The sequence below is a fragment of the Hemitrygon akajei genome, chromosome 3, assembly GCF_048418815.1.
Source record: "Hemitrygon akajei chromosome 3, sHemAka1.3, whole genome shotgun sequence".
NCBI lineage: Eukaryota > Metazoa > Chordata > Chondrichthyes > Myliobatiformes > Dasyatidae > Hemitrygon > Hemitrygon akajei.
The window spans coordinates 205,311,827-205,325,889 of record NC_133126.1 but is presented as its reverse complement, the minus strand read 5'-3'; the positions used below and the strand labels follow the sequence as shown (position 1 = coordinate 205,325,889).

Here is a 14,063-nt window from a genome sequence, read left to right as displayed (position 1 = left end):
CTTCTGACTACACAATGTCCTTATCCTTACATTTTCCTCACATTCATTTGTCTATCTAAACATCTCTTAAATATCCCCAATGTATCTGCCTCCACCACCCCAGGCACCACTGTTATTTAGATAGATAGATAGATACTTTATTCATCCCCATGGGGAAATTCAACATTTTTTCCAATTTCCCATACACTTGTTGTAGCAAAAACTCATTACATACAATACTTAACTCAGTAATAATATGATATGCATCTAAATCACTAACTCAAAAAGCTTTAGTACCTTTGCTGTCTGCTGAGCTGCTGGACATTTGATCCCAGGTTCTAGCCAGTCAGAATCAGTTCACAATTCCAAATGAAACAATGGTGATGGAGGTGGGAGGTGGGTAAGTCTGGGACTGAGGTCCAGTCTGTCGATCCTTATCCTTCTCTCTCTCTCTCTCTCTTTCTCTCTCATTCCCTCTCTCCAGTCTTCTCAAGGCCTGCTTTCAAAATGAACATTTGGACTCAAACACTGGCAAAAGGCTATTGGTGAAGGAGAAAACGTCTGATTGTGTACAGAGTGAAAATGCCTTGCACAACTTGTCAAAAGAGGGCTGGAGTGAAGCTCAAACCTTCCACTAGAAGTAATTGTCCAAGAACCAAGTTGGAATTATTGTAAGCAGTTTGGTGCAGAAGAGGTTCACAAAAATGATTCCAAGAATGAAAGGGTTTATGAGCAAACGTTTAAGAGCTCTGAGCCTGTACTCACTGGAGTTTAGAAGAATGAAAGTTGGGGGGGGGTGCGGGAAGCTCACTGAAGTCTATCAAATATTGAAAGGCTTAACAAGAGTGGATGTGGAGAGGATGTTTCCTATAGTGGGGAGTCTAGGACCAGAGAGTACAGTCTCAGAATTGAGGATGTCCATTTAGGGCAGAGATGAGGAGGAATTTCTTTAGCCAGAGGGTGGTGAATCTGTGGAATTCATTGCCACAGATACTGTGAAGGCCAAGTCATTGGGTATATCCAAAGCAGAGGTTAACAGGTTCTTAATTAGTCAGGGTGTCAAAGATTATCGGAGAAGGCAGGTGAATGGGGTTGAGAAGGATAATCAGGTTCTGTAGAAAAATTAGCCAAGAACAATGATGGTCATGGAAAGACTGTGTGATCACCCATGTCATACAACACGGCACATAACGAGTGAATGACTCTGTCAGCCATGATGGAATGGCAGAGTAGACTTGATAGGCCAAATGGCTTAATTCAGCTCTTATGTCTTTTGCAAGACACCTGAACTAACTGTGCCCCCACAGGTTACTGATTAGATGCCCCCCTTCTCTTCTCCAACTTACTTCAAGTGAAATACTTGTGGGCCAAGTTCAGACAGCTTCAGAACACAAAGCCAGAACTATTTTCACAGCCTCACCCAATTCCTTAACTATAACCATATAACAATTACAGCACGGAAACAGGCTATCTCGGCCCTTCTAGTCCGTGCTGAAAACTGCGGATCCTTTGTGGTTGTGATTTCGAGTACTCACTTTGGACAGATGGGGTTCCTCAGCCAAGACTGGCAGCTCATCTAGGAGAAGGAAATCTCTGATCGCAAACCTCCGCTGCCTTGCGGCTACACCCACTCCTGGGGAAGGTTTTGGGAGTAAACCCCAAGGAAAATTCCAGAACTGGAATCCCTATATTGAGTTCAATGCTGACTGACAAAATCTGGAGCTGGAGTCACTGCAGCAGACACTGACTGTGAATTCCTGTGACACCACTGGGGTGAAATTGTATCAGTCTGTGGCGTTGCTTTGGAGCTGCGTGGAGAGGGGGTGTCTGCTACATGGGCAACAGCTCGCTGTCTATATCGTACCACCCAGGCTTGGATTTCACATAGACAGATGGCATGAAACATCCATGGTCGACCCCAACCAACGAAGGGCCTCTCTCTCTGATTTTCTTTATCACCTGAGCAAATGTTTCCTGCCCTGTCTCCTGGTTTAGGCTGGGGGTGTGGATGGTGGAGTTAACAGTGACATGGCAGGTGACAGACCGTGACGTACTGAATTCATGGAGTTTGGCAGCACTTGTGGCCTTCACCTTGCTAATCCAGAACCATAATCACTTAGCGTTTTGTTGCAAATGCAATCACAAAGAGTCACACACTCACTGGACCAGAAGTTAGTTCCCCATCAGACTGTGAGAAGCAGATGTTGAGTGTTTACACTGGTAACGAGTATTGACTGAAAATTAGCAGAGAATGGTGAGAGACAGGGAACACATCAGTACTGGGGCACTTGAGTGGAATATGGTCTCTTCAAAAATTCCACAGAGGAGCAGATTTAAGTCATTTGGCCTATTGTGTATGCTCCACCATTCCATCATGGCAGACATTATCCCTCTCAGGCCCATTCTCCTGTCTTCTCCCTGTAACCTTGGACGCCCTGAATAATTAACAACCTGTCAATCTCCACCTTAAATATATTCAATGACTTGGCCTCCACAGCCATCTGTGGCAATGAATTCCACAGATTCACTACCCTCTGAATAAAGAAATTCCTCTCATCGCCGTTCTAAATGGACATCCCCCTATTCTGTGGTGTTGCCCCTTGGTCCTGGACTCCCCCACTATAGGAAACATTCTCTCCACATCCAATCTATCTCAGCCTTTCAATGTTTGATAGGTTTCAATTAGATCCTCATACATTAACCCTTTCATTCTTGGAATTATTCTCGTGAACTTCCTCTGGACCCTCTCCAATGCCAGCACATCTTCTGTTAGATAAGGGACCCAAAACCGCTCACAATACTCCGTGTGGCCTGGTCAGTGACTCATGTACCGTGGCTTCTTAAGAAACAAAGGTCATTGCAGCCCTTTGGGTCTGAGACCTTTCACTTATCAGAAAGCAAAGAGTGATTCTGGCAAACTCTGATCATATCTTAGCTCCTCATTACAACATTTCTGCAAATTCCACCCATCCACATTGCAGGATAATGCTAGACCTGCTCATTCAGCCCACAATATTGTACCAAACCAAAATATTTAGTAATCAAACGGCCAACTAAACTAATCCCTTCTGCCTACACAATTTTCACATCCCTTCAATTTCCTCACATTAACCAGCCTTTTGAATATCTCTTAAAAGTCTCCAATGTACCGTCCTCTATCACCACCCCGGGCATCCACCTCTCTGTGTAAAAACACATATGCCTCGCATCTTCTTTGAAATTACCCCTCGCACCTTAAATGCATGCCCTCTGCTATTAGATTTTTCAAGCCTGGGAAAAGATACTGTCTGTCTACTCTATCTATATCTGTCATAATCTTATAAACCTCTATCAGATCTCCCTCAGCCTCCTCCACTCCAGAGAAAACAACCCAAGTTTGTCTGACCTTCTGTTCAGCACATGCCCTCTAATCCAGGCAGCATCCTGGTGAATCTACTCTGCACCCTCTCTAATCCAGGCAGCATCCTGGTGAATCTCCTCTGCATCCTCTCTAATCCAGGCAGCATCCTGGTGAATCTCCTCTGCACCCTCTCTAATCCAGACAGCATCCTGGTGAATCTCCTCTACACCCTCTCTAATCCAGACAGCATCCTGGTGAATCTCCTCTGCACCCTCTCTAATCCAGGCAGCATCCTGGTGAATCTCCTCTGCACCCTCTCTAATCCAGGCAGCATCCTGGTGAATCTCCTCTGCACCCTCTCTAATCCAGGCAGCATCCTGGTGAACCTCGTCTGCACCCTCTCTAATCCGGGCAGCATCCTGGTGAATCTCCTCTGCACACTCTCTAATCCAGGCAGCATCCTGGTGAATCTCCTCTGCACCCTCTCTAATCCAGGCAGCATCCTGGTGAATCTCCTCTGCACCCTCTCTAATCCAGGCAGCATCCTGGTAAATCTCCTCTGCACCCTGTCTAATCCAGGCAGCATCCTGGTGAATCTCCTCTGCACCCTGTCTAATCCAGACAGCATCCTGGTGAATCTCCTCTGCACCCTCTCTAATCCAGACAGCATCCTGGTGAACCTCGTCTGCACCCTCTCTAATCCAGGCAGCATCCTGGTGAACCTCGTCTGCACCCTCGCTAATCCAGACAGCATCCTGGAGAACCTCGTCTGCACCCTCTCTAATCCGGGCAGCATCCTGGTGAACCTCCTCTGCACCCTCTCTAATCCAGGCAGCATCCTGGTAAATCTCCTCTGCACCCTCTCTAATCCAGGCAGCATCCTGGTAAATCTCCTCTGCACCCTCTCTAATCCAGACAGCATCCTGGTGAACCTCGTCTGCACCCTCTCTAATCCAGACAGCATCCTGGAGAACCTCGTCTGCACCCTCTCTAATCCGGGCAGCATCCTGGTGAACCTCCTCTGCACCCTCTCTAATCCAGGCAGCATCCTGGTAAATCTCCTCTGCACCCTCTCTAATCCAGGCAGCATCCTGGTAAATCTCCTCTGCACCCTCTCTAATCCAGGCAGCATCCTGGTAAATCTCCTCTGCACCCTCTCTAATCCAGACAGCATCCTGGTGAATCTCCTCTGCACCCTCTCTAATCCAGGCAGCATCCTGGTGAATCTCCTCTGCACCCTCTCTAATCCGGGCAGCATCCTGGTGAATCTCCTCTGTACCCTCTCTAATCCAGACAGCATCCTGGTGAATCTCTTCTGCACCCTCTCTAATCCAGGCAGCATCCTGGTGAATCTCCTCTGCACCCGCTCTAATCCAGGCAGCATCCTGGTGAATCTCCTCTGCACCCTCTCTAATCCAGGCAGCGTCCTGGTGAATCTCCTCTGCACCCTCTCTAATCCAGGCAGCGTCCTGGTGAATCTCCTCTGCACCCTCTCTAATCCAGGCAGCATCCTGGTGAATCTCCTCTGCACCCTCTCTAATCCAGGCAGCGTCCTGGTCAATCTCCTCTGCACCCTCTCTAAACCAGACAGCATCCTGGTGAATCTCCTCTGCACCCTCTCTAATCCAGACAGCATCCTGGTGAACCTCGTCTGCACCCTCTCTAATCCAGGCAGCATCCTGGTGAATCTCCTCTGCACCCTCTCTAATCCAGACAGCATCCTGGTGAACCTAGTCTGCACCCTCTCTAATCCGGGCAGCATCCTGGTGAACCTCCTCTGCACCCTCTCTAATCCAGGCAGCATCCTGGTAAATCTCCTCTGCACCCTCTCTAATCCAGGCAGCATCCTGGTCAATCTCCTCTGCACCCTCTCTAATCCAGGCAGCATCCTGGTGAATCTCCTCTGCACCCTCTCTAATCCGGGCAGCATCCTGGTGAATCTCCTCTGTACCCTCTCTAATCCAGACAGCATCCTGGTGAATCTCTTCTGCACCCTCTCTAATCCAGGCAGCATCCTGATGAATCTCCTCTGCACCCTCTCTAATCCAGGCAGCATCCTGGTGAATCTCCTCTGCACCCTCTCTAATCCAGGCAGCGTCCTGGTGAATCTCCTCTGCACCCTCTCTAATCCAGGCAGCATCCTGGTGAATCTCCTCTGCACCCTCTCTAATCCAGGCAGCGTCCTGGTGAATCTCCTCTGCACCCTCTCTAATCCAGGCAGCGTCCTGGTCAATCTCCTCTGCACCCTCTCTAAACCAGACAGCATCCTGGTGAATCTCCTCTGCACCCTCTCTAATCCAGGCAGCATCCTGGTGAATCTCCTCTGCACCCTCTCTAATCCAGGCAGCATCCTGGTGAATCTCCTCTGCACCCTCTCTAATCCAGGCAGCATCCTGGTGAATCTCCTCTGCACCCTCTCTAATCCAGACAGCATCCCGGTGAATCTCCTCTGCACCCTCTCTAATCCAGGCAGCAACCCGGTGAATCTCCTCTGCACCCTCTCTAATCCAGACAGCATCCTGGTGAATCTCCTCTGCACCCTCTCTAATCCAGACAGCATCCTGGTGAATCTCCTCTGCACCCTCTCTAATCTGGGCAGCATCCTGGTGAATCTCCTCTGCACCCTCTCTAATCCAGGCAGCATCCTGGTGAATCTGCTCTGCACCCTCTCTAATCCAGGCAGCATCCTGGTGAGCCTCCTCTGCACCCTCTCTAATCCAGGCAGCATCCTGGTGAATCTCCTCTGCACCCTCTCTAATCCAGGCAGCATCCTGGTGAATCTCCTCTGCACCCTCTCTAATCCAGGCAGCATCCTGGTGAATCTCCTCTGCACCCTCTCTAATCCAGGCAGCATCCTGGTGAATCTCCTCTGCACCCTCTCTAATCCAGACAGCATCCTGGTGAATTTCCTCTGCACCCTCTCTAATCCAGACAGCATCCTGGTGAATCTCCTCTGCACCCTCTCTAATCCAGACAGCATCCTGGTGAATCTCCTCTGCACCCTCTCTAATCCAGACAGCATCCTGGTGAATCTCCTCTGCACCCTCTCTAATCCAGGCAGCATCCTGGTGAATCTCCTCTGCACCCTCTCTAATCCAGGCAGCATCCTGGTGAATCTCCTCTGCATCCTCTCTAATCCAGACAGCATCCTGGTGAATTTCCTCTGCACCCTCTCTAATCCAGACAGCATCCTGGTGAATCTCCTCTGCACCCTCTCTAATCCAGACAGCATCCTGGTGAATCTCCTCTGCACCCTCTCTAATCCAGGCAGCATCCTGGTGAATCTCCTCTGCACCCTCTCTAATCCAGACAGCATCCTGGTGAATCTCCTCTGCACCCTCTCTAATCCAGGCAGCATCCCGGTGAATCTCCTCTGCACCCTCTCTAATCCAGGCAGCATCCTGGTGAACCTCTTCTGCACCCTCTCCCAAGCCTCGACATCCTATAGTGGGCAACAGAATTGTACGTAATAGTCCAGATGTGGACTGACTAGAGTTTATAAAGCTGCAACATAACCTCTTGACTGGGAGCTTAATATCCAAGAGTACACATTATATTGAAAGGACAGGCAGGAAGGCAGAGGGGGTGGTGTTGCTCTGTTGGTAAAAAATGAAATGAAATCATTAGAAAGAGGTGACATTGGGCTGGAAGGTGTTGAATCATTGTGGACAGAGCTAAGGAACTGCAAGGGTAAAAAGATCCTGATGGGGGTTATACACAGACCCCCAAACAGTAGTAACAATGTGGTCTATAGATTGCAGCGGGAGATAGAAGGGCACTGTTACAATAGTCATGGGGGATTTCAAGTGCCGGTGGATTGGGGGAATCGGTTGGTGCTGGGTTTCAGGAGTGGGGATTTCTAGAGTGGCTTTTTGGAGTGGCTTGTGGTTGGATCGGCTGTTCTGGATTGGGTATTGTGCGATGAGCTGTAATTGGTTGGGGATCTTGGGGTGGGCCCTTGAGGACAGGTGATTGTGGTATGGTCAGGTTTGTCCTGGGGTTTGGGGTGGAGGGCTGCAGTCAGGTGTGTTGGGGTTGCTGTGAGGTAGGGGGTGGTTTTGCAGTGGCATGGGAGAGGAGTTGGCCGGAAATGATTGGAAAAGGACACTGGCGGGGATGATGACAGAACAGCAATGGCTGAAATTTCTGGAAGCACTTTGGAAGGTACAGGATTATTGTACATCCCAGAAGGACGTATATAAGCTATAAAGAGGAAGAGGTATTCTAAAGAAAAGATGACACAACCGTGGCTAACAAGAGAAGTTAAAGCCAACATAAAAGCCAAAGAGAGGGTATATAATAGAGCAAAGACTAGTAGGAAGTTAGAGGATTGGGAGGCTTTTAAAAACCAACAGAAGGCAACTAAAAATGTCATTAAGAAGGTAAAGATAGAAAACAAAAGTAAACTAGCCAGTAATATTAAAGAAGATACTAAAAGTTTCTTCAGATAAATAAAGTGTAAAAGAGATGAAAATGGATATCAGACCTCTAGAAAATGATGTTGGGGAGATAGTAATGGGGGAATAAGGAAATGGCAAATGAACTGAATAAGTATTTTGCATCAGTCTTCACTGTGGAGGACGCTCGCAGTACGGTGGAAGTTCCAGGAGTCAGAGAGCATGAAGTGTGTGAAGCTACCATAACTAGAGAGAAGGTCCTTGGGAAACTGAAAGGTCTGAAGATAGATAAATCACCTGGACCAGATGGTGTACACCCCAGGGCTCTGAAAGAGGTGGCTAAAGAGATTGTGGGGGCATCATTAGTGATCTTTGAAGAAGATTCTGGAATGGTTCCAGAAGACTGGAAAATTGCAAATATCACTCTACTGTTCAAGAAGGGACAGAGGAAGAAGAAAGGAAACTATAGTCTGACCTCAGTGGTGAAGAAGATGTTTGAGTTGATTATTGAGGATGAGGTCACAGGGTACTTGGAGGCACATGATAAAATAGACCATAGTCTGCATGGTTTCCAAAACCTTGCCTGACAAATCTGTTGGAATTCTTGGAAAAAAAATAACAAGCAGGATAGACAAAGGAGAATCAGTTGATTTTATGTACTTGGATTGTCAGAAGCCCTTTGACAAGGTGCCACGCATGAGCCCGCTTAACAAGCTCTGAGCCCAGGGTACTACACGAAAGATTCTAGCATGGATAAAGCAGTGGCTGACTGGCAGGAGGTGAAGAGTGGGAATAAAGGGAGACTTTCCCGCCCAGCTGCCGGTGATGTGGTGTTCCACAGGGGACTGTGTTGGGTCCGATTCTTTTCATGTTTTATGTCTGATTTACCAATTGATGGCTTTGTTGTAGATGTTTGTAGACATAATGAAGATAGGAGGAGGGGCAGGTAGTTTAGAGGAAGCAAAGAGGCTACAGAAGGATTTAGACAGATTAGGAGAATGGACAAAGAAATGGCAGTGTTCTTTTGCAGTCAATTTGAGCCGGATCCTCTCTCATTCTTCTGTGGTTCTCTTTGCTCCACAGTGCTGCTGGTGCGTCTGGCTTTAGCTTCTCTGTCACGGATTTCCAGGTGGATTTGGTTATGGTGTGATTGCTTGCTTCTAGGGGTTCTTTTCCCTTGTCAGTTCTGGTTTGTTGCAGAGCACCCAGTCCGGCGAGGCGGGCCCTGTCCGGGCTGCTCTGGAAGGTCATTTCGTGAGCTCTCTAGAGGTCCCTCCTGTGGTCCAGCAGCGTGATTCTCCAGTCTGTCTGTGTACTGGGGTCCCTCGTGACTATTGTAACATTTCCCTTTTATCTTAGAAAGGATGTGCTGAAACTGGAAACTGTTCTAAGGAGGTCCACAAAAATGATTCCAGGATTGAATGGCTTGTCCTATGAAGAGCATTTGATGGCTCTGGGCCTGTTTCACTGGAACTCAGAAGAATGAGGGGTGACCTCATTGAAACCTATTGAATAGTGAGAAGCCTTGACAGAGTGGATGTGGAGAGAATGTTTCCTATGATGGGAGAGTCTAAGACCAGAGGACGTAGCCTCAGAATCGAGCGGAATCCTTTGAGAATGGAGATGACGAGGAATTTCTTCAGCCAGAGAGTGGTGAATGTGAGAGTGCTGTGTGGAGGCCAGGTCATTGGGTGTAGTTACAACTTAGGTTGACAGGTTCTTGATTAGTCAGGGTGTCAAAGGTTACAGGGAAGGCAGGAGACTGGGGTTGAGAGGGATAACAAATCAGCCATGATGGAATAGCAGAGCAGACTCAGTGGGCCAAATGGCCTAATTCTGCTCCTCTGTCTTATGGTCTTCATGAGCTGAGGCACTAGATACAAGCGCTGTGTTGTCCAATTACAATAGTACAAGACATTGGTTATGTTGGAGTATTGTATGTGGTTCTGCTTGTATTTTCTTTCTGTGTCCTCACAGCTTCCCCTGGCTGCTCTGATTTCCTCCCACATTCCTAACGCTGGGTGAATTTCCTCAGAGAGGGGGTATTTAACGAATGTGAATGGGCGGGCAATAGACTGTGGTTACCTGGCAATCTTTGTTCCATCACAATTTGACCTAAGTGGCAAGAGCCTGCCTTGTGGCAGTAATTCTAGTGTTATTGCAGAGATGTTTTTGATTTCTGGCGCTTTTTGTAGTGATGATCCCAGTATGTCAGTTCATGTCTTACGTAGAACTTGGTTGTCGATTTCTCACACTCCAGTGCTCAGTGCTATGATGCCCAAAATGACTGTGCCCCAGGCGCCACAGTAGTGTGGCAGTCAGTACGGCTCTGTTACAGCCTGAGCTTTCGCAGCTCAGAGTTCAGTGCCAGCATCCTCTGTAAGCAAGTTGTGCATCCTTCCCTTGAGTGCATGGGTTTCCTCTGGGTGTTCCGGTTTCCTCCTGGTGTTCCAGTTTCCCCCGGGTGCTCCGGTTTCCTCCTGGTGTTCCGGTTTCCTTCTGGTGTTCCAGTTTCCCCTGGGTGCTCCGGTTTCCTCCAGGTGTTCCGGTTTCCTCCTGGTGTTCCAGTTTCCCCCAGGTGCTCCGGTTTCCTCCTGGTGTTCGGGTTTCCTCCAGGTGTTCCGGTTTCCCCCGGGTGCTCCGGTTTCCTCCTGGTGTTCCGGTTTCCCCCGGGTGCTCCGGTTTCCTTCTGGTGTTCCAGTTTCCCCTGGGTGCTCCGGTTTCCTCCAGGTGTTCCGGTTTCCTTCTGGTGTTCCAGTTTCCCCTGGGTGCTCCGGTTTCCTCCAGGTGTTCCGGTTTCCTCCTGGTGTTCCGGTTTCCCCCGGGTGCTCCGGTTTCCTCCTGGTGTTCGGGTTTCCTCCAGGTGTTCCGGTTTCCCCCGGGTGCTCCGGTTTCCTCCTGGTGTTCCGGTTTCCCCCAGGTGCTCCGGTTTCCTCCGGGTGTTCCAGTTTCCTCCCACCGTCCAAAGATGTCAGGGTTAGTAGGTTAGTTGGTGATTGTAGATTATCCTGTGATTAGGCCAGGGTTAAATTAGTGGTTTGCTGGGCAGTGCAACTCGTTGGGCCAGATGAGCCTGTTCTGCATTGTATCTTGAAATAAATAAACTAGTAGAGGTGTGGCCAGCTCCTGAATGCTGGGTGTTTTGTACTTAACATTTCAAACACAGAGCCACATGGAAATGCAGTGGATTCTGGTTAATTCACACACACATCAGGATCAGTACATTTTGGCCCAATTAAGCAGCTGCCCCAATTAATGGTGTTATAAATAAACAAAAGAAATCCTGGCTATTTTCTCGTCTAGCTTTTGTTCTTTAAGAGTCTTTCCGAAAAAAAGGCTGCCTTGTTGAAACGAAGGCCCAATTGCTCCAATCTGCTGCATGTTATCCCAGGACCCCAGTCTAGTCTGTAGCTCCCCCCTCTGGAGCAAAACAATGGTGCAGGGCAGTTTCCCCCTCCATCTTACCCTGGGCTGTCACACACCTTCTCTGGCCATGGATGCTTCAACCCATGGAATTAATGGCAACATCTTCATCTTCTTCTGAAGCCCATCACCCCTACGGGGGGGGGGGGGGGCATAGACCGCTGACAGCAATTTTCCAGAGCCCTCTGTTCTGTGCCAATCTTTCATGTCCAGGTGTTTGTAGCCCAGTTATACATCTTCTAGGCAAAGGTCCTTCCTTTCCCAGGGATGAGGTCTTCAGAGCTTCTGTGGGTGTTTCTGTAGCTCTGGGTCTTTATGAGTTGCTAGCCCAATGCCCACAGCTGGTGTCGGGGCGTTCCAGAACGTTGATCCATATTGTAAATCAGAGGAGCCACGTGTCTGCCTCTCATTGCTCAGAGTTGCTCTTTGAAGCTGGTGTCAGGAAAGCAAAACACTGCAGATGCTGGAAATCTGAAATAAAAACGGGGTATGCTGGAACCACTCAGACTCAGGTTTAATATCACTGGCATGAAATTTATTGTTTTGCAGCAGCAGTACATTGCAATAAAAATAATGTTAAAAACTATAAATTACAGTAAGAAATAAATATATTAAAAACTCAAAGTAAATTAGTAGTGCAAAAAGAGAGCAAAAAATAGTGAGGTGGTGTATGTGAGTTCATTGTCCATTTCGAAAGCTGATGGTGGTGAGGAACAAGCTGTGCTAAAATGTTAAATGTGTGTCTTCAGGCTCTTGTACCACCTCCTTGACAGTAGCATGTCCTGGGTGACGGGGTCCTTAATGACGGATGCCACCTTTTGAAGATGTCCTAGATAGCGGGGAGCCAGTGCCCACGATGGAGCTGAGTTTATAACTTCCTGCAGCTTTTTCCGGTCCTGTGCAGTGGCCCCTCATACCAGACGGTGATGCAACAGTAGAATTCTCTCCACGGTGCATCTGTAGAAATTTGCAATAGGCACCGTCTCACCACCACAGGCAGCATCTGTGCAGGGAGAAAGACAGGATTAATGTTCTGATTCTAACAGAAGTCATCGACCTGAAACAGAGACTCTCTCTCTCTTCCCAGATGCTGCTTCAGCTGCTGACTACACCAGCATGCTCTGTTTTCTTGGCTGAGCCCAGTGTGGAATGGTGCTGGTGCTGGTGCTCACGTGTGTTACTGAGAGAAGGGGTGTGTGTGTCTGCAGTATCATTGATGCCACTCTGGTATACCACGGAAAACTGTTCTTCAACTTCAAATAAATCAGCTTACTAGAGTCTGTGTGAAGTGCTTCTTGGTTCTGGTGACCTCAGAGTCCCGAAGAGCATAGAATCAAGATTTAAGATTGTTTAATGTCATTTCCAGTACACTAGTGTAAAGGAGAACAAAATAATTGTCACTACAGATCTGTTGCTGCACAAAAAGATACAACAAGATAAAGAACACAGTAAAAATAAAAAACTCTGTAACACGTAAATATGAGAGATTCTGCAGATGCTGGAAACCCAAAGAAACACACACACACAAAACGCTGGAGGAACTCAGCCGGACAGGCAGCATCAAGGGAAATAAATAAACTGTCAAGTCACAACCTGAAATGTCGACTGTTTATTCATCTCCATAGCTGCTGCCTGACCAGCTGAGTTCCTCCAGCATTTTGTGTTTGTTGTATCTGTAACACCCGGGTTGAGATTTTTACTGCCATGCTGTGTGTATTTCGTGTTCTGTAGGAGCAGTCTGTTCTCTGCTTTTAGCATGTTCGGGTGTGAGCTAAGGATAAGAGGCCATATTGTTCAACTTGGAAATGTAGTGTCAGCCAATCAGGATGGTGGTATTGGGAGAAGGTTCTGGAGAACGCTGGACGGAGAGGTTTTTGTGACAGACTCTGGTGGGGGTTGAGGTCTTTCTGGTGGGAGCTCGGAGAACGCCGGAGGGAAGATGGCTGAGGATGCCACCCTGTTGCACAAGGTGCTTTGTGCAGATGAATGGCTTCAGGGAAGAAGGACCAATACTCCCGTGGGGGAGCCCGTCTATTCAGTGCTTTCAGTGGCTCCAGCACATCAGTCAAAAGCCAACTTCAAGATGACCTCCAATTTATGTGTACATTTGGACTGGGTTAACTGTAACGGGCCCTTTTAAATTTTTTCCTTTTCTTTTTCCTATTAACGGTTCAATAAAGCTGAAATTTGTAAATATACTTTCTCTATAATTGTATGCAGTGTATGATCTGTTATTTCTTGCTGACGGCTGATTGTATGTGGCTGTTTATACAGTATTCACACAGATCAGGGTTTGTGGGAGCCAGACAATGGTGTCGTACTCGACAGTCAGTGAGCCCTGTGGAGGATGTGGCTGCAGAAGTGACTGTGCTGCAGTTCTGAGATGGAGAAGCCCAAAGTCCCTTATCAATAGATTGAGTGGAGAATGATTAACGTTTCGTCTAGCTATCCAGCCTCCTGCCCACCTAGTGTTTTCCTCATAAGTCATTTTATTGTACTATATATTTATTTTATAATTTATTGTGATTTTAGACCATAAGACATAGGAGCAGAATTCGTGTATTCGGCCCATCGAGTCTGTTCCTCCATTCCATCATGGCCGATTTATCATCCCTCTCAACCCCATTCTCCTGCCTTCTCCCTGTAACCTTTGATACCCATACTATTCAAGAACTATCAACTTCTTCTTTAAATATATTCAATGACCTGACCTCCACAGCCATCTGTGGCAATGAATTTCACAGATTCATCACCCTCTGGCTAAAGAAATTCTTCCTCACCTCGGATCTAAATGGACGTCCCTCTATTCTGAGGCTGTGCTCTCTAGTCCACAGCTAAGTCCAGCAAGTTCAAACCCAGAACTGTCAAATGATCCTCATGCATTTACCCATTCATTCCCAGAAAAATTCCTGTGAACCTCCTCT

The 14,063-nt window shown here is 47.8% G+C and overlaps 1 protein-coding gene across 6 annotated transcripts in view; it reads left to right on the top strand.

The window, feature by feature from the left end:
• LOC140725797 (tumor protein 63-like) overlaps window positions 1-14,063 on the top strand; it is a 152,842-nt gene that overhangs the window by 120,170 nt on the left and 18,609 nt on the right. Inside the window, exon 9 of one of the 6 annotated variants that reach the window (XM_073041726.1) lies at window positions 12,227-13,265. The exons of the other annotated variants lie outside the window; for them this stretch is intronic. Within the exon in view, the coding sequence (XP_072897827.1) occupies window positions 12,227-12,245 (19 nt within the window). The 3' untranslated portion in view covers window positions 12,246-13,265. Of the gene's footprint in view, window positions 1-12,226; window positions 13,266-14,063 lie in introns of those variants that run through there. 6 annotated transcript variants of the gene reach the window in all.